The 22442-nt window shown below is 42.2% G+C and overlaps 2 protein-coding genes across 8 annotated transcripts in view; one reads left to right on the forward strand and one right to left on the reverse strand.

Moving 5' to 3' along the window:
- KYAT3 (kynurenine aminotransferase 3) overlaps positions 1–19461 on the reverse strand; it is a 76837-nt gene extending 57376 nt beyond the window's left edge. The window contains exons 1-3 of one of the 7 annotated variants that reach the window (XM_054236499.2): positions 19296–19461; positions 5118–5226; positions 4527–4620 (exon numbers count right to left, since the gene is read on the reverse strand). In XM_054236499.2, coding sequence (XP_054092474.1) covers positions 4527–4619 — 93 coding nt within the window. In that variant the 5' untranslated portion in view covers position 4620; positions 5118–5226; positions 19296–19461. Of the gene's footprint in view, positions 1–4526; positions 4621–5117; positions 5231–8223; positions 10336–16856; positions 17088–19295 lie in introns of those variants that run through there. The other 6 variants (XM_078332374.1, XM_009001639.5, XM_009001637.5 and 3 more) reach the window with 6 other exon arrangements.
- LOC108592425 (guanylate-binding protein 7-like) overlaps positions 19263–22442 on the forward strand; it is a 48354-nt gene continuing 45174 nt past the window's right edge. Inside the window, 1 exon segment of the mRNA XM_078332377.1 lies at positions 19263–19409. The gene's annotated coding sequence lies outside the window, so the exon portion shown is untranslated.

A 22442-nucleotide genomic window follows, 5' to 3' on the forward strand; every position in this document is an offset into this window, starting at 1 on the left:
TAAATCACTCTACTATAAAGACTCATGAACTCGTATATTTATTTGCTATTGTTCACAATAGCAAAGCCTTGGAACCAACCCAAATGCCCATCAATGATAGTCTGAATAAAGAAAATGTGGCACATATATGCCATGGAATACTATGCAGCCATAAAAGAGGATGAGTTCATGCCCTTTGCAGGGACATGGATGAAGCTGAAAACCATTATTCTCAGCAAACTAACACAAGGACAGAAAAGCAAACACTGCATGTATTCACTCATAAGTGAGAGTTGAACAATGAGAACACATGGACACAGGGAGGGGAACATCACACACCAGGGTATGTCAGGGAGTGGGAGGCTGGGGAGAGACAGCATTAGGAAAAATGCCTCATGTAGATGATGGGTTGATAGGTGCAGCAAACCATCATAGCACATGCATACCTATGTAACAAACCTGCACGTTCTATACATGTATCCCAGAACTTAAAGCATAATAAATAAAAAAGGCCGGGCGCGGTGGCTCACACCTGTAATCCCAGCACTTTGGGAGGCCGAGGCGGGTGGATCACAAGGTCAACAGATCGAGACCATCCTGGTCAACATGGTGAAACCCCATCTCTATTAAAAATACAAAAACTTAGCTGGGCATGGTGGCGTGTGCCTGTAATCCCAGCTACTTGGGAGGCTGAGGCAGGAGAATTGCCTGATCCCAGGAGACGGAGGTTGTGGTGAGCCGAGATCGCGCCATTGCACTCCAGCCTGGGTAACAAGAGCGAAACTCCGTCTCATTTAAAAAAAAGCATAATAAATAAAAATTTAAAAACCCCAAAAAACCAAAAAGAACTATGTACTGGTCACAGCACAGCTTTACAGCTGATATTTACAAGGCTAGAATATGTCCTTCAGTTATTCTGTGCTTTTATAAATTGAAGCTAAGTGATAGACATGCAGACTCCAGTTCTAGTTTTGATTATCTTCCCTCTACCCTGTGGAAAAAAGAGTTTTGCCTTCATTCGCAATCCAGTTCCTTTACTACATATAAATTTGTGCTTATTGACTTTGCTCTGTACTGGTTATCACTTCTGTCTGTTTCCCTCATATCACATGAGTAAAATAAAAATCTTTAGCACATGCTGTTTTTATATTTGTATGAGTCATGATTTAACTTTTTTCTGAAAATTATCTTTTTTAACAGCTACTTTAAAGAAACAAGCTTACTGCAAACAAGGATTTCTCTAAATCCAAGAGCTGATAACATGTGTAAATACATGGCTGGAATGCCAGGATATGGAGTTAGGTCAAGCCAAGAACAAAAAGCCTGATTTGTTCTCTTAAAAAAAATTGGGCTCAAGCCAAGACCTTGGAGGAGTAAGTGAAGAGAGGGTGCGAATATTGTCCTCACGCGTATCAATAGGCCTGGGTCCCTTCTGCCTGCCTACACTGTGTAATCTCAGCCCCCCAATCACAGCTCTAATTTAATCAGAGTTGGACAGAATCAGGCTGAACCAATCAGGACAACTGGAAGTTTGGGTTTGAGACTGAGAAACAGGTTTCTGCTGGGCACTTGCACCAGGAAGATTGGTAAGTTTGAATCTGTAAGTATCAAAATACACCTACATCCTAAGTATATTGATATATTTAGGATATCAATATAGGTTATCCTATATACTTAGGATATCCTAAGTATACTGAAGTAAGTATCAAAATACACCTACATCCTAAGTATATTGATATTGTTCAAGGTTGTTTAATGCAAAGAGTTTTCAAGCCAGATCTTAGTTCAAAATTAAACATCAAAACTCCTATTGTGTGAAGTAGGCAGGTTACCCGACATCTCTGAAATTCAGTTTCCTCATTTGTTAAGCAGGAAAATGAATACCTGCCCCATGTAAGTGCTATGGCAATTAAATGAGGCAAAGCCGTAAGTGGAAAAACATAGTTCATGGCACACAATATATATACACTCCAAAACCAGTGCCCACTCAGAAAATAGAAGATTCTCTCAGATACAAGTAGGATGAGTAACTTTGCACTAGAGGAGGCAAAGATGTAGGGTATGGCCTAAATGTACAAAAGGTAATACTTTTTTTTGAGATCGAGTTTTGCTCTTGTTACCCAGGCTGCAGTGCAATGGCAAGATCTCGGCTCACCGCAACCTCCACCTCCTGGGTTCAAGCAATTCTCCTGCCTCAGCCTCCTGAGTAGCTGGGATTATAGGCGCGCCAGAATGCCCAGCTAACTTTTTGTATTTTTAGTAGAGACGGGGTTTCACCATGTTGACCAGGATGGTCTCGATCTGTTGACCTCATGATCCACCCACCTCGGCCTTCCAAAGTGCTGGGATTACAGGCTTGAGCCACCGCGCCCCGCCCAAAAGGTAATACTTTCATATCAAAAGAGAGGGTTGGGCTGGATGCAGTGATTTATGCCTGTAATCTCAGCACTTTGGGAGGCTTATCAGGGTAGATCACTTGAGCCCAGGAGTTTGAGACTAGCCTGGTCAATATGGCGAAACCCCATCTTTACCAAAATACAAAAACTAGCTGGGAGTGGTGGCGGGCATCTGTAGACCAAGCTATTCGGGAGGCTGAGGCAGGAGAATCGCTTGAACCCGGGAGGCAGAGGCTGTAGTGAGCCGAGATCACGCCACTCCAGCCTGGGCAACAAGAGGGAGACTCTGCCGGGGGCGGGGGGAGAGAGTTGATTTCTTTAAGGAAGGACAGACCTAAAGAAAAGGTTTTGTCCAGTGTTGCTTTTGTGCTTCTCTGGTGGACATTTAAATTTCAGAAGCTCTTTTTAAAAAATTAATAGACTATTTTTTACAGCAGTTTTAGGTTCAAGGCAAAGTTGAACAGAAAGTACAGGGAGTTCCCACATACTCCCTTGACAACCCATCACATGCCACTCTTTGTTAGACTAATCTTCATTTCAGATTTAGTCCTTCAGACGGAATTTTTTTTTTTTTTTTTTTTTTTTGAGACGGAGTCTCCCTCTGTCACTCAGGCTGGAGTGCAGTAGTGCGGTCTCAACTCACTGCAACTTGTGCTTCCTGTGCTCCAGTGATACTCCTGCCACAGCCTCCCTAGTAGCTGGGATTACAGGCACCCACTACCACACCTGGCTAATTTTTGTATTTTTAGTAGAGATGGGGTTTCACCATGTTGGCTAGGCTGGTCTTAAACTCCTGACCTCAGGTGATCTGCCTGCACTGCTGAGATTACAGGATTACAGGCGTGAGCTACCACACCCGGCTGAGATTGCAATTTGTATCCCCTCCTCTCCCCCTTCCCCTTTCCTTCTTCCCCTTCCTTTCTTTCCTTCTTTCCTTCCCTTCCTTCCCCTCCCCTCCATTCCCCTCCTCTCCCTTGCCCTCCCCTCCCCTCCCCTCTTCTCCCTTTTCTTCCTCTTGTTATATAGCAGTAAACTTTTTCCCTCCCTCCCTTCCTCTCTCCCTTCCGGGAGACTGGAGAGCAGTGGTGCAAACATGGCTCACTACAGCCTTGACTTTCTGGGCTCAGGTGATTCCCCCATTGCAGCCTCACAAGTAGTTGGGACTACAGGTATGTACCCAGCTATTTTTTCTGTATGTTTAACAGAGATGGGGTTGTGCTATGTTGCCCAGGGTGGTCTTGAACTCCTGGTGTGAAGCGATCCACTGGCTGCAGCCTCCCAAAGTGTGAGCCACCATGCCCGTCTACATTTTTCTTTTAGCATTCAAAACATTCTTTAAAATTAGAGAAGTAATAAGTAAAATATTTTTGTAGAAAAGCAAGTAATACAGGAAAGTACAGCATATCCTCCATTCTATTCCCTTCCTTGGAGGTAACCTTCCCAGCAGGTTTTCAATGACACTAAGGATTATGTAGATGAAATGAACATTCTAAGTAGGTTTACAGGAAATTATATGGCTGGTTCTGACAAGTCTTTCTTGATTTAATCATCGCTTTTGTAACACTGGCCAGTCTTTTTCATTTGCCCATCAATAGGAAGAATATTTATCTCTTTATCCCTGTGTGACTGTTTTAAATGCAAAGCCTCTGATGATGTGTAGACACTTTTCCAATGTAGTTAAAATGGTACAAACACTTTTGCAGTTACTGAAAAATAAAACATAAAGCTACTATGCAATCCAACCATTCCACTGCTAGGTATGGAGAGGATTTAGTGCTATCCCAAATAGTCCGCAAGTGTGAATCATGCATTGCCAGTGGTTCTTGCCTGGTACATACATCAGAATCACCTGGAAAGATTTTTCAAAATACATTCCAGATATACAGAATCAGAACAGCTCATGATGGGCCCTGGCATATGTAGTCTAATAAAAGTTCCACAAAGGATGATTCTGCACACAAACACCCATTTAGTGCCATGGCTTCATATGGTCACCTTGGGTAAGCACACCCACTCCCTTGGCTTCAGCTGACTTCTGTGTTGGGAGAGGGCCTGAAGAAAGGTGGTCATGGTGGCATTAAAGTAGAGAGAGAGAATTCAAGACAGTTATGAATAGGTACAATAACTTATCTGTAAGTAAGCAATACCTACAGAAGTAGAGAATCCGAGGATTTTGGAAGAAATTGTCTTCAAGAATTCTGCTCTCCCACTAAGAAAGCAGAGGCTCCTCTGGGCCAAAGACATCCTATAAAATAAAAGAAAAATTGAGAAGAGGAATAAACATATGATAGGTACATCATTATCAGACACTTAGAGCTAGCTGATACATCATAAGCTTACGTAAAATCCAAGTAAACATTTTTGATAAGTGAGCTTTCTTTCAAGTGTTCTTTCTATGATACAATCTCTCATCACTGGAAGCATTCTAATAAGTGTATTCTTCCTTGTATAAATTTATATTCACATCATTTTAAACTAGAGAGCTATAAGAATATTCTTAATTCAAAGAATAAGGCTTGTAGTCAAGAGTATTACATTTCAGTAAGTGAAAATTCCATTTCTAAGAGCTATAAAATCCAGAGTATTTTAATCTAGGAACTACTCAAATTTCAGAATCCTCTGGATAACAGTCACTAGTAAAAGCACAATTTGTAACAGTAAATTAAAGTTGTTAGAAACAGGTTATTTAAAAAGTTGTTTGAAAAGATGAATGATAGTAGGTCCTTGATATATATAAAGAACCTATGAGTGACTCTTAGGTTATGCTGAGGGGGTACTTCCTCCAAAAATTCCAGCAAGCCATTTTAGTTGATTCCAGAGGCGTGATAGGCATGCATTCTGAATTGCTTCTCTACCTGTAAGGAAATTGATATCCGTCACGGGTAAATGAAAGATCAAGGCAATGAAACTCTATTATAATATTGCCACTTAGAAGTAGAAAGAAAATCCAGCTTTCTAAAAACATTTAGGCAAATAGAAATTTCTCTCAAGTCTACAGTATAAGGCTGCTGTATCAGTGGATGGCATTTCAGCTAAGTTATCAAATCTTAGAGAAAAAGAGACAATCTGTGGATTTAAAAGGGCCACTGAAGCTACCTATAAATCTCTTCAGGTTACCAAAATGTTAAGGCTAAAGGACACTTTAGCTGTGAAAAATCATATACTAGATGTTTATTAAAAAGTAGAATATAGGCCAGGCATGGTGGCTGATATCTGTAATCTCAGCATTTTGGGAGGCTGAGGTGGCGGAGCACTTAAGGCCAGGTATTTGAGACCAGCTTGGCCAACATGGTGAAAACCTGTCTCTACTAAAAATACAAAAACAAACAAACAAACAAACAAAAAAATCCCCCAAAAACAAACAAAAAAAACCCCATAAAACATTAGCAGGATGTTATGGTGTACACCTCCAAACCTAGCTAGTCGGGGGGCTAAGGCAGGAGAATCGCTTGAACTGGAGGGTGGAGGTTGCAGTGAGCCAAGATGGTGCCACTGCACTCCATCTTGGGTGACAGAGTGAGACTGTCTCAAGAAAGAAGAGAAAAGAAAAGAGAAAAGAAAGAAAGAAAGAAAGAGAGAGAGAAAGAAAGTAGAATATAGAATTCTGGCCAGTCATGGTGGCTCAGGCCTGTAATTCCCACAATTTGGGAAGCCAATGCAGGTGGATCACTTGAGCCTAGGAGTTTGAGAACAGCCTGGCCAACATGGCCAAACTCCGCCCCTACAAAAAAATAAGTTAGCAGGTGTGGTGGTGGGCACCTAAAATTCCAGCTACTCAGGAGGCTGAGACAAGAGAATCACTTGAACTCAGAAGGCAGAGGTGGCAGTTAGCTGAGATTGCACCACTGCACTCCAGCCTGGGTGACAGAGTGAAACTCCGTCTCAGAAAAAAAAAATCCTGCTCTTGTGTATAAAATCTCAGTTTAGATGACTGCAACTAAAAAGACCTTTCCTTGCCATGTAATCTATAGCAGCCTCTTAGCCATTCTACATCACACCAGCCTATTACTTTATTATTAATTCTCTACAAAGCGTTTTCCGATTTGTCTGTTTGGCTGGTCATTTATTTACTGATTAAAGTAAATTATAAGCTCATGAGCAGGGATCTGGTATGTTAAGTTCACCACCGTATCCTCTGGCATCACAGCAGGCACTTGATAATAACTGTTGAGTAACAAAATAGAACATAAAATCACATTATAAACTAATAATTTAAGTGGGCTATTTATGAGAACCCTTTAATGAAATATTGATTCCTTTTGTAAAGTAAGTAGTTACCCTTTGTATTTTATGTCTTTCAAGTTTAAGTTTTCTTAAGCCAAGACATGCTAACTTTTTAAAATAATGATTGAAGTTCTGGGGTACATGTTTGTTACATAGGTATACACGTGCCATGGTGGTTTGCTGCATCCATCACCCCATCATCTACATTAGGGATTTCTCCTAATGCTATTCCATCCCTAGCCTGCCACCCGCTGTTATCCCTTCCCTAACCCCCCCACTCCCTGACAGGCCCTGGTATGTGATGTTTCTCTCCCTGTGTCCATGTGTTCTCATTGTTCAACACCCACTTATAAGAACATGCAGTGTTGGATTTTCTGTTCTTGTGCTAGTTTGCTGAGAATGATGGTTTCCAGCTTTATCCATGCCCCTGCAAAGGAAATGAACTCATCCTTTTTTATGGCTGAAGTACTCCATGGTGTTTATGTGCCACATTTTCTTTAGTCTATCATTGACGGGCATTTGGGTTGGTTCCAAGTCTTTGTTATTGTGAACAGTGCTGCAATAAACATATGTGTGCCTGTGTCTTTGTAACAGAATGTTTTATAATCCTTTGGGTATATACCCAGTAACAGGATTGCTGGGTCAAAGGGTATTTCTAGTTCTAGATCCTTGAGGAATCACCACACTGGTTTCTATAATGGTTGAACTAATTACACTCTCATCAATGATGTAAAAGTGTTCCTATTTCTCCACATCCTCTCTCTGTTGTCTCCTGATTTTTTAATTATTGCCATTCTAACTGGCATGAGATGGTATCTCAATGTGGTTTTGATTGCATTTCTCTAATGACCAGTGATGATGAACTTTTTTCATATGTTTGTTGGCTGTGTAAATGTCTGTTCATATCTTTTGTCCACTTTTTTATGGTTTTTTTTTTTTTTTTTTTTTTTGTAAATTTGTTTAAGCTCTTTGTAGATTCTGGATATTAGCACTTTGTCAGATGGGTAAATTGCCAAACTTTTTTTCCATTCTGTTGTTCGCTGGTTCACTCTAATGATAGTTTCTTTTGCTGTGCAGAGGATCTTTCATTTAATTAGATCCCATCTGTTTATTTTGGCGTTTGTTGCCATTGCTTTTGGTGTTTTAGTCATGAAGTCCTTGCTCAAAGACAGGCTAACTCTCATGGTACTAACTCCTGTGTTCAGGAAAGTAAGTAGTTACCCATTGTATTTTATGTCTTTCAATTTTAAGTTTTCTTAAATCAAGACATGCTTACTCTTATGGTACTAATTCCTGTGTTCTGGAATAAAATACTAACTCAATTAGACAGATGGGATAATTTTCAGGAAAAGTATTACCAAACAACAGGAACTATATTGAAGAATCTTCATTATCACCAAGTTCTTTGACTTAGGACAATATATATATATTTTTTCATCAAATAGATGTCCATTTATTTAAGTTCAGCGTGATTCTTCAAGTATTCGAGCAAAGTATAAACAAAATGCTTTCTTGCAAATGGACAAATGAGAGAAGAAACCTCTTTTAACTTCTTGAGATAAACGGGGGTGGGCGGTGGGGGGGCAGGATGGAGAGGAGGAGAAATTATTAAAAATCAGGATACCTGGATTCTAGTCTTCATCTTGATATTTTAAAACGGTGTGCACAGAACTTGAAAATGGCGCTGTGAGAACAACCCAGGATTGAAGCTCTCGCTGGATGCGCGGAGAGGGTGAGTCGGGGAAGCATTTCCAGACGGATCTTAGTTGCCCACAGAATGGGGAAATTCCCAGGTATAAAAGAGACGCAGGACGCCAGGCAGAGGTCTCGGCTGGTGTAGCCGGCAGCCGGTGCGGCACCGGCCCGTGCCGGGGAGCAGAGGCGCTACACAGCGCTCCATACAAAAGCGCACTGTTACGGGTGCCCTGTTGAACTGGCAAACTGAGACCCGAGAGGGCTGAACTTGAGACTGAATAAGACTTGGACTGTGAGCCAGCCCAGGAAATCCCAGGGACTCAGCGTTGGGGGTAGCGCAGTGTGACAAACAAAACGGCGATTCCAAACGCTCCCGGTGAAAAGGTTTTCTTAAAGCGCAGCTCCGTGGGGGAGGGGCGTCCGCCATTACCGAGGCAATCAGCCCCTACGGAGGTACACGCCCATTGCTGACGCAGCCTGCCGTTGCTGAGGCAACCGGGTACAACAGAGAGACTCCACCTCAGGGTATAGCTCCTGGCAACAGGGTGGAGACTGCAGCAACAGGGCGAACCTCACACCAGCAGGGCAGAGCCTCGGCAGGCAAAAAGTGACTAGACTGCCTCCTAGCTGGGCAGGACAGTGAGGCGGACACTCACAAGGAAAGCCCAAACCCGCCCCCAGACAGAGCATCTGGAAAAAAAAGGGTTTTTTTATGAGTTAGGTTGCAGCAGAATTAAACATAGCAGCCTAGCAGCGCTGAATGAACAACAGAGCTCACGGCTCAGCACTTGAGCTCCTACAAAGTACAGACTGTCTCCTCAAGCAACTCCCTGACCCCTCTATATCCAAAAGACTGACATTTGGCAGGCATCATTCTGGGACAAAGATAGCAGAAAAAGAAACTGGTAGCATCCCTTGCTGTTCCGCAGCCACTATAGGTGCACCCCAGACAAGCAGGGCCTGGAGTGGACCTCAGCAGTCGTACAGCAAAGGGGCTAGAATGGTAGAAGGAAAACCAAGTAACAGAAATACTCCATCATCAACAATCTGGGCGTCCACTCAGAGACCCAATCAAAAATTCAGCAACTACACAGACGACAGGTGGATAAATCCACAAAGATGGGAAGAAACCAGCGCAAAAAGGAGGAAAACACCCGAAACCAGAACACCTCGCCGCCTAGAAAGGACCAAAACTCCTCACCAGCAAGGGAACAAAGCTGGATAGAGAATGACTGTGATGAAATGACGGAATTAGACTTCAGAAGGTGGATATTGAGAAACTTTTGTGAGCTAAAAGAACAGGTTTTAAATCAATGCAAAGAAACTAAGAACCTTGAAAAAAGATTTGAGGAAATAATAACAAGAATAGATAACTTAGAGAGGAATATGAATGAATTAAAGGAGCTGAAAAACACAATACGAGAATTTCGCGAAACATGCACAAGTTTCAATAGCCGAATTGACCAAGCAGAAGAAAGAATATCAGAAGTCGAAGATCAACTCAATGAAATAAAATGAGAAACCAACATTAGAGAATAAAGCGCAAAAAGGAATGAACAAAGTCTCCAAGAAATGTGGGACTATGTGAAGAGACCTAACCTACGTTTGATAGGCATACCAGAATGTGATGAAGAGAATGAATCCAACCTGGAAAATACTCTTCAGGACATTATCCAGGAAAATTTACCCCACCTTGCAAGACAGGCCAACACTCAATTGCAGAAAATACAGAGAACACCACAAAGATATTCCGAAAGAAGAGCAACCCCAAGGCACATAATCGTCAGATTCAACAGGGTTGAAATAAAGGAGAAAATACTAAGGGCAGCCAGAGAGAAAGGTCGGGTCACCCACAAAGGGAAGCCCATCAGACTCACAGCAGATCTCTCGGCAGAAACTCTACAAGCCAGAAGAGAGTGGGGGCCAATATTCAACATCCTTAAAGAAAAGAACTTTCAACCCAGAATTTCATATCCAGCCAAACTGAGCTTCAGAAGTGAAGGAAAAATAAAATCCTTTGCGAACAAGCAAGTACTCAGAGATTTTGTCACCACCAGGCCTGCTTTACAAGAGCTCCTGAAAGAGGCACTACACATAGAAAGGAACAACCAGTACCAGCCATTGCAAAATCACACTAAATGCTAAAGAGCATCAACATAATGAAGAATCGACAACAACTAATGGGCAAAACAGCCAGCTAGCATCAAAATGGCAGTATCAAATTCACACATAACAATATTAACCCTAAATGTAAATGGACTAAATGCACCAATCAAAAGACACAGACTGGCAAAATGGATAAAAAGCCAAAACCCATCAGTATGCTGTATCCAGGAAACCCATCTCACATCCAAAAATACACAAAGGCTCAAAATAAAGGGATGGAGGAACATTTACCAAGCAAATGGAGAGCAAAAGAAAGCAGGAGTTGCAGTTCTCATCTCTGATAAAATAGATGTTAAAGCAACAAAGATCAAAAGAGACAAAGAAGGCCATTACATAATGGTAAAAGGATTGATAAAACAAGAAGAGCTAATGATCCTAAACATATACGGACCCAATACAGGAGCACCCAGATACATAAGGCAAGTTCTTAATGACTCACAAAGAGACTTAGGCTCCCACACAATAATAGTGGGAGACTTTAACACTCCACTGTCAAAATTAGACAGATCAACTGGACAGAAAATCAACAAGGATATCCAGGGCTTGAACTCAGACCTGGAGCAAGCTAACCTGATAGACATTTACAGAACTCTCCACCCCTAATCCACAGAATATACATTCTTCTCAGCACCACATCACACCTACTCTAAAATTGACCACATAATTGGAAGTAAAGCACTGCTCAGCAAATGCAAAACAACTGAAATCATAACAAACAGCCTCTCAGACCATAGTGCAATCAAGTTAGAACTCAGAATTCACAAACCAACCCAGAACCGCACAGCTTCATGGAAACTGAACAACTGGCTCCTGAATGTTGATAAACAACGAAATGAAGGCAGAAATAAAGAAGTTCTTCGAAATTAATGAGAACAAAGACACAACATGCCAGAATCTCTGGGAAACATTTAAAGCAGTCTCTAGAGGAAAGTATATAGCAATAAATGCCCATATGAGAAGAATGGAGAGATCCAAAATTGACACCCTATCGTCAAAATTGAAAGAGCTAGAGGAGCAAGATCAAAAAAACTCAAAACCCAGCAGAAGACAAGAAATAACTAAGATCAGAGCTGAACTGAAGGAGATTGAGACACGAAAAACCCTCCAAAAAATCAATAAATCCAAGAGCTGGTTTTTTGAAAAGATCAACAAAATAGACAGACCACTAGCCAGATTGATTAAAAAGAAAAGAGAGAACAACCAAATAGATGCAATAAAAAATGATAAAGGGGAAATCACCATAGATTCCAAAGAAATTCAAACCATCATCAGAGAATATTACAAACAACTCTATGCACATAAACTAGTAAACCTGGAAGAAATGGATAAATTCCTGGACTCCTGTGTCCTCCCAAGCCTAAACCAGGAGGAAGCTGAAACTATGAATAGACCAATAACAAGGTAAGAAGTCGAGGCAGCAATTAACAGCCTACCACACACAAAAAGCCCAGGTCCAGACGGGTTCACAGCCGAACTCTACCAGACACACAAAGAGGAGCTGGAACCATTTCTTCTGAAACTATTCCAAATAATCCAAAAAGAAGGAATCCTTCCCAAATCATTCTATGAGACCAATATCATCCTGATACCAAAACCCGGCAGAGACCCAACGAGAAAAGAAAACTTCAGGCCAATATCCATGATGAACATAGATGGAAAAATCCTCAATAAAATATTGGCAAGCCGATTGCAACAGCAAATCAGAAAACTTATTCATCATGATCAAGTAGGATTCATCCCGGGGATGCAAGGCTGGTTCAACATACGCAAGTCTATCAACGTAATTCACCACATAAACAGAACCAGAAACAAAAACCACATGATTATCTCAATTGACGGAGAGAAGGCATCGACAAAATTCAACAGCCCTTTATGCTAAAAACCCTCAATAAACTCGGTATCGATGGAATGTATCTCAAAGTAATAAAAGCTATTTATCACAAACCAACTGCCAATATCATACTTAATGGGCAAAAACTGGAAGCATTCCCTTTGAAATCCGGCACTAGACAAGGATGCCCTCTGTCACCACTCTTATTCAATATAGTACTGGAAGTTCTAGCCAGAGCAATCAGGCAAGAAAAAGAAATAAAGGGTATTCAAATAGGAAAGGTGGAAGCCAAATTTTCTCTATTTGCAGACGACATGATAGTATACCTAGAAGACCCCATCGCCTCAGCCCAAAAACTCCTGAAACTGATAAGCAACTTCAGCAAAGTCTCAGGATATAAAATCAATGTGCAAAAATCACAAGCATTCCTCTACACCAATAACAGACTTAAAGAGAGCCAAATCAAGAACAAACTGCCATTCACAGTTGCTACAAAGAGAATAAAATACCTTGGAATACAACTCACAAGGAACGTAAGGGACCTCTTCAGGGAAAACTACAAACCACTGCTCAACGAAATCAGAGAGGACACAAACAGATGGAGAAACATTCCATGTTCATGGTTAGGAAGAATTAATATCGTAAAAATGGCTATACTGCCCAAAGTAATTTACAGAATCAATGCTATACCCATCAAGCTACCATTGACTTTCTTCACAGAAATGGAAAAAACCACCATGAACTTCATATGGAACCAAAAGAGAGCCCGCATAGCCAAATCAATTCTAAGCAAAAAGAACACAGCAGGGGGCATCACACTACCGGATTTCAAACTATACTACAAGGCTACATTAATCAAAACAGCATGGTACTGGTACCAAAACAGAGATATAGACCAATGGAACACAACAGAGGCATCAGAGGCAACACAACATAGCTACAACCATACAATCTTTGATAAACCCGACAAAAACAAGCAAAGGGGAAAGGATTCCCTGTTCAACAAATGGTGCTGGGAAAACTGGCTAGCCATGTGCAGAAAGCAGAAACTGGACCCCTTCCTGACACCTTACACCAAAATTAACTCCAGATGGATTAAAGACTTAAACATAAGACCCGACACCATAAAAACCCTAGAAGGAAATCTAGGCAAAACCATCCAGGACATAGTAGTAGGCAAGGACTTCATGAACAAAACACCAAAAGCCAAAATAGACAAATGGGACCTAATCAAACTCCACAGCTTCTGCACGGCAAAAGAAACACTCTAGTGTGAATCGGCAACCAACAGAATGGGAAAAAATTTTTGCAGTTTACCCATTTGACAAAGGGCTGATGTCCAAAATTTACAAAGAACTCAAACAGATTTACAGGAAAAAAACAAGCCCATTCAAAAGTGGGCAAAGGATATGAACAGACACTTTACGAAAGAAGACATATATGAGGCCAACAATCATATGAAAAAATGCTCATCATCACTGGTCATCAGAGAGATGCTAATCAAAACCACATTGAGATACCATCTCACGCCAGTTAGAATGGCGATCATTAAAAAATCTGGAGACAACAGATGCTGGAGAGGATGTGGAGAAAAAGGAACATTTTTACACTGTTGGTGGGAGTGTAAATTAGTCCAACCATTGTGGAAGACAGTGTGGTGATTCCTCAAGGCCTTAGAAATAGAAATTCCATTTGACCCAGCAATCCCATTACTGGGTATATATCCAAAGGACTATAAATCGTTCTACTACAAGGACACATGCACACGAATGTTCATTGCAGCACAGTTTACAATAGCAAAGACCTAGAATCAACCCAAATGCCCAATGATGATAGACTGCATTGGGAAAATGTGGCACATATACACCATGGAATATTATGCAGCAATCAGAAATGATGAGTTCTTGTCGTTTGTAGGGACATGGATGAATCTGGAGAACATCATTCTCAGCAAACTGACACAAGAACAGAAAATGGAACACCGCATATTCTCACTCATAGGCGGGTGATGAAAAATGAGAACACATGGACACAGAGAGGGGAGTACTAAACACTGGGGCCTACTGGGGGGAAAAGGGGAGGGCCAGTGGGAGGGGGAGGTGGGGAGGGATTGCCTGGGGAGAAATACCAAATGTGGGTGAAGGGGAGAAAGCAAACAAAACACACTGCCATGTGTGTACCTATGTAACTGTATTGCATGCTCTGCACATGTACCCCAAAACCTAAAATGCAATAAAAAATAAAAAAATAATAAAAAAAAAAAGGTGTGCACAGAACTAGAGTTATTTGTTACACTGGAACTGAGGACTTTAGAAATTTAGGATGATTTACAGGTCAAAGAAGAGGTGAGAAGCAAGCATGAAACTCCATGTCAAGGTTAGGTGTTGAAAGCAACCTAGAGCACACCTGTTCAGAGCGGTGCCTGAGGTGATGCTGAACCATGCAGTGAGGTGCTGCCTTAGTTGGTACTTAATTTAAAATATGTTTTTCTCCTACATTTTTTCTACTTTCAATCATTATTTTCCCTTTTCATCAGATATCCCTAATTCCATCACCTGTCCTCTTTCTGGTTCCCCTGAGAGTGTAGTCATAGCTGACAACACTGTGATAAAATTGTAACAGATAAAACCTGAGACAGCAGGGTGTGGAGAAATGAGTTTACTAGTGTTATGGGTTAAACTGTATTTCCCCCACCCAAGAGAGCCAAAGAGGAAGTGCCAACCCCCACTATCTCAGAGTGTGACTTTATTTCAAAGTAGGGTTGTTGCAGATAAAATTAGGGTGAGATCATACTGTTATACTGGGGTGGGGTGGGTTGCTGATCCAATGATTGGGGTCCTTATAAGAAGAGAGCCATGGTGGGGTGTGGTGGCTCACGCCTATAATCCCAGCACCTTGGGAGGCTAAGGCCAGTGGATCATGAGGTCGGGAGTTCAAGACCAGCCTGGCCAGCATGGTGAAACCTCATCTCTACTGAAAATACACAAATTAGCCAGGTGTGCCGGTATGCCCCTGTAGTCCGAGCTGCTTGGGAGGCTGAGGCAGGAGAATCGCTTGAACCCAGGAGGTGGAGGTTGCAGTGAGCTGAGATGGCGCCACTGCACTCCAGCTGGGGTGACAGAGTGAGACACTGCTTCAAAAAAAAAAAAAAAAGAGCCACATACAGACAAAGACACAAAGGAAGAACAATGTGTGATGAAGAAGGAAGAGATTGGAGTTATGCAGCTACAAGCCTAAGATGGCCAACAAACCACCAGAAGCTAAGAGGCAAGGAAGGATTCCCCAATAGATTTCAGAAAAAGCGTGGCCTTGCTGACATCTCGATTGTAAACTTTAAGCCACCACAACTGTGAGAAAATAGAATTATGTTGTTTTAAGCCACCCAGGTTGTAGAACATGGTTATAGCAGTCCCAGGAAAGTAATATATCTAGTATCATATATTTAGTAAATGGGGCCCAGATTTAAATTCAGCTTTCTTTGACTGCATGAAAATAAAATAAAATAAACCCCAACCCTGTAAGAGCAATAGTAAAGAAAAATTAGAACATGTAGTTAATAAGAAACTCAATAGAACTTCTACATAAAATGCTAACAAATCAAATCCAGTAGTATACAAGGAGGATAATACATCATGACCAAGGGGGGTTGGATTTATATAAGAAACCTATTAATGTTATTCACTACATTAAGAGATTAAAGCAGAATTCAATCTTAAAAAAAAGTTTCTCTCTGAGGTCAAGTTACGAACTTTTGCTGGACCTTGGTTTCTCTATTTTTCACAATAGGCGAATAAATAAGGTTTGAGTTAAAGCGAGCAGGTAGAGGGAACCCTCTAAGGACATAAAGATACAATGGAATTTGCTGATTATGGTGGAGCTGTCCCAAAAGACACAGTTGAGAGTTTGTGTATTTTTAGTAGACAGGGTTTCACCATGTAGGCCAGACTGGTCTCAAACTCCTGGCCTCAAGCAATCTGCCCACCTCCACCTCCAAAAGTGCTGGGATTATAGGCGTGAGCCACTATGACCAGCCCTATCCTTTCAATTTGCTTACTATCAGTAACTATCAGTATCTTAATTATCATCAACATCTACAAGAGGCTGCCCCTACTTTTTCCAATCAGCCCCTGTCTTCCTTTATTTCCCAGTGTAGACAGTTCCACCACTTCAGTAATGCTCTTGACAATGCCTTAACCATTCTTGCCTGTCTTTTCACTTGTCTGTAAAACCCTATTCCTGGATGAACCTGACTACAGTGCCTGCTTTTCCTATGGCCCCTGCAGCTGTGGACTCCTGGAGAAAGTCCCACGGGATATTGGTTTCACCACAGATTTGTGGTTATCAATCTCAAATTGACCCCCAAAACTCTGCCATACTTCTACTTTATTTTGTAGGCAATACTTGTCACCCATAATCCAAAATGATTCTTTAAATTTTTTCCCACACTCCTTTAAACTAAATCCCTCTACCTTCCTCCTCAGTCCAAGCAGATTGCGCTCTCGACTTTCCCAAAGCTAAAAAATCCTTGTTTCTTCCTTCCCATTATAAAAAAGGAAATTACCCACCTTCAAAAGCAGTCTCTTCTCCACGACTTAGATCTCATTCCCTCTACAGAGACCTTGCTCCACTGATTATTACCTCTTTTCTCCTGTATATTAAACTTGCCTTGTTTAAGTCTCTCCCAGTTAAAGAACATAAAAACAAAGAAGCAAACAAAAAACACAAAAAGTAAAACTCTTGACTCTACCATCTCCCTGTTGCTCATTTTACTAGCTGTCTCCTATTCCTAAATCTATGCTCCTCAACCCAGTGCAATCTGACTTTTATACCCATTACTCCATAGTGGAAACTCTTGCTAAAGTCAGTTTTGACCTTCATATTGTTAAATCCAGTGGACATTTTGCAATTCTCACTTTCCTAGAGCTCTCTGCAGCTTTAGATACCAGTGGGCAAGCCCTCTCTCCCCTGAGAAACACCATATCCCCCTCATTTCCCTCCTACCTCTCCCTCAATCCGCCACTGAATGATGGAATTCCAAGACCTAGACTTAGGCGCTCTTTCCATCTCACCTATGACTCTCTCACTAGGTAATCGCATTGTGGGAATATAGGTGAAACACAGGTGAAAAAATGGCTCTCAAGAAATCTAAGCAGGCTGACAAATGTAGATTCAGAACCTTTGAATCAAACTATTTTTTTCATCTGCATTTTATTAAGTAAACACATTTTGAGCAGCATTTTCTAATGCAATCAACACTGCATATATATATATATACACATACATATACAGTTTCACTAAATGAGATAAATATATTAAATTTAGATGTCATAGAAAAGTTGGAGAAAATAAAAAGGTATATCGCTGTTAATTCTAAACAATACTTTCACTGTATTTTTCTAGTTTCTCCCTAAAAACAATTTCTGTGAAGAAAACCAGGCTACTTATGAATCAGGATGATCTACGTAATCTAATTATAGCACATTATGCATAAAGGCCATATTCAAAAACGTACGATCAATAGAAATTACATTGTCCATTTATTATCAATTAGTTAGACTGTTTAAATGAAGATTCAGAAGGTATGCTTAGCAGATTTGGGGTGGCCTGAAGCTGAGAAAGCTGGTGAATTTTGGGGGCCGAATACAAAGCTAAAAGGCAGACAAGGCAGTCAAAATAAATCTGAAGAAGCTTAAAGCGCTAGCCTTAAATCCAAATTATCCAATTTTACTTTACACATGGGGAGGAGAGGAAGAGATTTAATTTGACAAAGCCCAGAACATCTGGGTTAACTGCAAGTTCAAGGAAGATTAACACGAGGCAGAAAGAGCTACAGCTAATAATGCACCGCCCACACTGTTACGAGTCCAACCACGGGAAAGGTGATTTTCCTTTCATAATTCTAACTTGTTAGGTTGCTTCTAGAATGTTTATAAGTTTCACTGATACAACATAGGGCATCTAGGCGGTGAACAAAGTACTGGATGGGGGAGTACAGTGGAAGAATGGGCTTCAAAGCCACAAGAGCGAAAAGAATTAGCCAAAGTTGTTCAGCACATGATTTAAGGACACAAGCCTGAAACTGCTGGAAAGCTGTTCTGTGAAATGGGATTCGTGTAACTAAACTTCTCCAGAGGGGAGCATTGCGGCTGCCTGGGTGCAGCAGGAATTCGGTTTTAGTACCCGAGGTCAGACTTGCTAAGGGCTGACCTATAGCCCTAGTCCAGGTGGACGCCGAGGAGCCACGCGCGTGGGAGGAGCGGAGGATTTCTGCGCCACCCGACTCCAAAAGCAACAGACTTGACTACTTTTCTTTTCTTTCTTTCTTTTTTTTTTTTTTGAGATGGAGTTTCGCTCTTGTTACCCAGGTTGGAGTGCAATGGCGCGATCTCGGCTCACCGCAACCTCCGCCTTCTGGGTTCAGGCAATTCTTCCTGCCTCAGCCTCCCGAGTAGCTGGGATTACTGGCAAGCGCCACCAGGCCCAGCTAATTTTTTATATTTTTAGTAGAGACGGGGTTTCACCTTGTTGACCAGGATGGTCTCGATCTCTTGACCTTGTGATCCACCCGCCTCGGCCTCCCAAAGTGCTGGGATTACAGGCTTGAGCCACCGCGCCCGGCCCAGACTTGACTACTTTTCTCTTTTACCTACAAATGTTGGATTCCGCTAAGCTTCATTTATGAGGCAGCCTGTCAGCCTTGGTTTCCTTTTGGATTTTTAAATTAAAAGTCTGGAAGTCACCCTCTCAGACTGCCTTCTAAAATCCCAAACAGCGAACTAAAGAGTAAAAGCGGCAAGACGGTGGCCGGGGTCTCGGGGCTTCCCATTGGAGGCCAGCCACCTCGGCGCCTTTCCCTCAAACTATTAATCCAGGGCCGACTCCCCGCAGTCGCCCCCGCAGGCCCCTCCGGCGGGGCTCCGGAAGAGCAGTCCGGCCTCCGTCCCCGAGCCCCGCACGCCGGGACGGCCCTCGTCAGTTCGCACGGAAGCGCCCGCCCTACTCACCTACCAGGCGCGAGAATCTCGCCACTCCAGGCTCGAGTCCCGCCTGGGCTTGAGGGCCCGGCTGGGCGGGGTTCGGACGCGGGGGGCGGAGCCGGGACAGGGATTGACTCTGAGGTTTGCGCTCAGTGCGCGCTTTGGTGAAGGGGTCGGCCGGGATTTTTGGACTGGATGAGACTGGTTGAGGGGTGTTTTTTGGGGGGAGGGGAGGAGCGGGATTTTGGGAATCCCGGGCTGGTGGAAACAAGGGGGCGGGGTGGGGGGGGGGGCGAGACTGATGTGGCACGGGATTGGCTGTGGAGTGTGACTCAAGGCGCGCCTAGGCTGTGAGGCCCGCCGCGATCGCGGACTGGATGGAAATGGAGCAGGGAGAGGGGTGGGCCGCGGGTTGGCCTTAGGGAGGAAGGGGACAGGATGGAGGCGGGTCTGGACGTGGCCGGGGATTGGCTGTGGGTGCGGTCTCAAGGTGCGCATTGGCTGTGGAGTCCTCCTGGATCACGCGCTGGTTCTGGCAGGCGGCGGTGAAGGACTGCTGTTAGGCGGGCGGGACTTGCAAATAGACGTGGAATTTAGGTCCAGGGCTCAAATCGGATGCAAGCGGCTGATTGGGTTGGGGCAGGTTATGGGACGTGGACTGGTGTGCAAGAATGAGCAAGCTATGGGGCCGCTGAGCTTGTACAAGTGGTGGGGTCGGGTTAGAATAACTTTGCAAGGCGCCTAAGACAGGGCAAGGCTAGAGAGAGTGTGAAAAGGAGTTCCCGGATGTATTTGTCATTTGAGATGGGGGTGAGGGGTTAAAAAGCGGAAAAGAAAAATCTCTAGGAAAACAAGGAAGGAAACCACTGGTGACTTCTTTGGGGAGGGCAGTGTCAGCGAAAGGAGAGTTTTTGTTAAAAATTGAGTTTTATGTTTAGATTGTCTTCCATTTTAAGAGGATGAGAGGCTAGAGGGAGTGGGAGAGCCGTTAGCATTGCTACTCTGTTCTAAAAAAAAGAAACAAAAGTAATCTTTGATTAAAAGCATATACTCTTCAGGGAGGTTCGGAAGACGATTGGGTGCAGGGAGAAATTATTGTGTACAGGTGGGGGCAAGCCTGGATGTGGCCTGGGATTGGCTATGGAGTGTGACTCAGGGCGCCCATTAGCTGTGGAGTCCGCCGCGATTGGGAATCTTACTACCTCTTACCTAAAAGGAGGGAGGGAAAGTGCTAGGTTAAAGCTGTAATTGGTAAAGAAGCAACAATCATAGCTGGGGGAGGAGGATAGTTTGATATTTTTGTAGTTTGCGCTGTGACCTTGTTTTTATCTGTGGTTAGGCAAAAATACTGCGATCTTGTTTGTAATCTCACTTCATCATGATTACAGAATGACCTGGTATGATGTTAGTGTGTTGTGAGATTATGTTTTCACAGGGCAACCCCACAGTCAATTCCTAACAACGCTAAGGTTAAGTGTCAGTTCCGTTCCTGACACCAAGGGCTATTTTTCTTTTTCTCATATTTACCAAATATTAATTGCAAACATAGATGCTGAGGCAACTGGGAAGTAAGAATGAGGTAGAGAAAACCTGTGTCTCTACCTTACATTCTGGTAGGGAGAGACAAGCAATAGACAAGTAAGTATGAAAAATGATTTTAGAGGGTGATAAGTGCTACGAAAGAAGCAATGATGGGTGGAGATAGCTGCAGATTTAAATAGGAGGGTCAGGAAGGCTTTTTTTTAGGAGGTGACATTAGAACTCAGAATTGAATGATAAGGAAGCAGCCTGCAAAAATGTTTCTGGAAAGGAAAATAGGTGTCGAAAAGGCCCAGAATGTAGAAAAAGGCCCTGTAAGCGAGTCCTTGAAATTACTAGCTAATAGGTATATTATACTTATATCTTCTGTTCATTTGTTTTCTGAATAAAAAAAAATATGTAGATTAGGCCTTTTCCCTTGCTTCATCTAAAGAACTAAAAATATTTTGAAATATAGCAGAGAGAAGGTGGTATAGTATAATGGATAAGCCAAATTGCCTGGTTCAAATTCCACCTCTGCAATTTTCTAGCTGTGTTACCTTGAGCAAGTTATTTCATTTTTCTGTGCTTCAATTTCCTCAATTGTAAAATGTGAATAATAGAACCTTACTCAGAGTGTTATTGTAAGGATTACACTATTTAATGAATCAATCAAACAACCAAACCAAAACAAACAATACTTAGGACAGTGCTCAGTCCTTAGTAAGTACTATAACACTGGTCCTTACAAAAAAGGGAAAGAGGAACTTTAGGGTGGGCTGCTATTTATCCCTCAGTATTTGATATTCTATTCTATTTAAAAAACAAACAAACTTTTTTTTCAGTCACAATCCCTTTTAAAATCTGTAGTAATAGAATCCCCAAGTTTCAGCAAAGTACATGGCACATGGTATAAAGACTGCATTTCCACCCTCTGTTATGGCTGGGTTGGCTGTATGACCAAATCGTGGCCAATGGCATATAAGCGGAAGGTGTATGTGCAGCTGCCATGAAATGTCTTAAAGGAGTGATAGGCCCTTATTATTCCCTTGGTTTGCATTTTCCCTGCTAGTTTGGGTGCAGGGTGCAGGTCTAAGATGACTGCAGTCCTCTTGGACCACCATATGGGATTTACAAGTTCAAGATGATCTAGTGCAATAGAATCAGAGAGGAGGATCCTTAGCCCTGACATCATGGAGCCACCACCCCAGCTTGGGACCAACTATCTATATTTGCAAATAAAGAAATCAACTTCAATTTTGTTCAACTCTTACATTTCTTTCCTGAAATGTAGTCACAGTTTGCCTGTAATTGTTTACTGACTATTCTAGTTTGATTCCCAAAGGCGTTCCACTTTACTTTCACAAGAGTCTTCCAGGTAACAGTAGAGGAGTGAGGGAGGAAAACAAGGTGGAAAATATCAGCAATGCCTCAATATCTGGAAATGCTGCTGAAGAGGTATCTGCGACTTCTAGGTATTAAGAGACAATGAGGCAAGACTACATTTATAACCCTACAGTGGTACTAAGAAGGACCTGCTCTAGGACAACTAACTTGTGGGTTTGTAAGTTTCTAAAGCATTTTCCACCTTATAATCCTGCTATAGAGAATTATGCTCAGTTTTCAGTCTCATGTATCTACTTTAAATGCAATATT

This window comes from Callithrix jacchus, chromosome 7, assembly GCF_049354715.1.
Source record: "Callithrix jacchus isolate 240 chromosome 7, calJac240_pri, whole genome shotgun sequence".
Taxonomy (NCBI): Eukaryota; Metazoa; Chordata; class Mammalia; order Primates; family Cebidae; genus Callithrix; species Callithrix jacchus.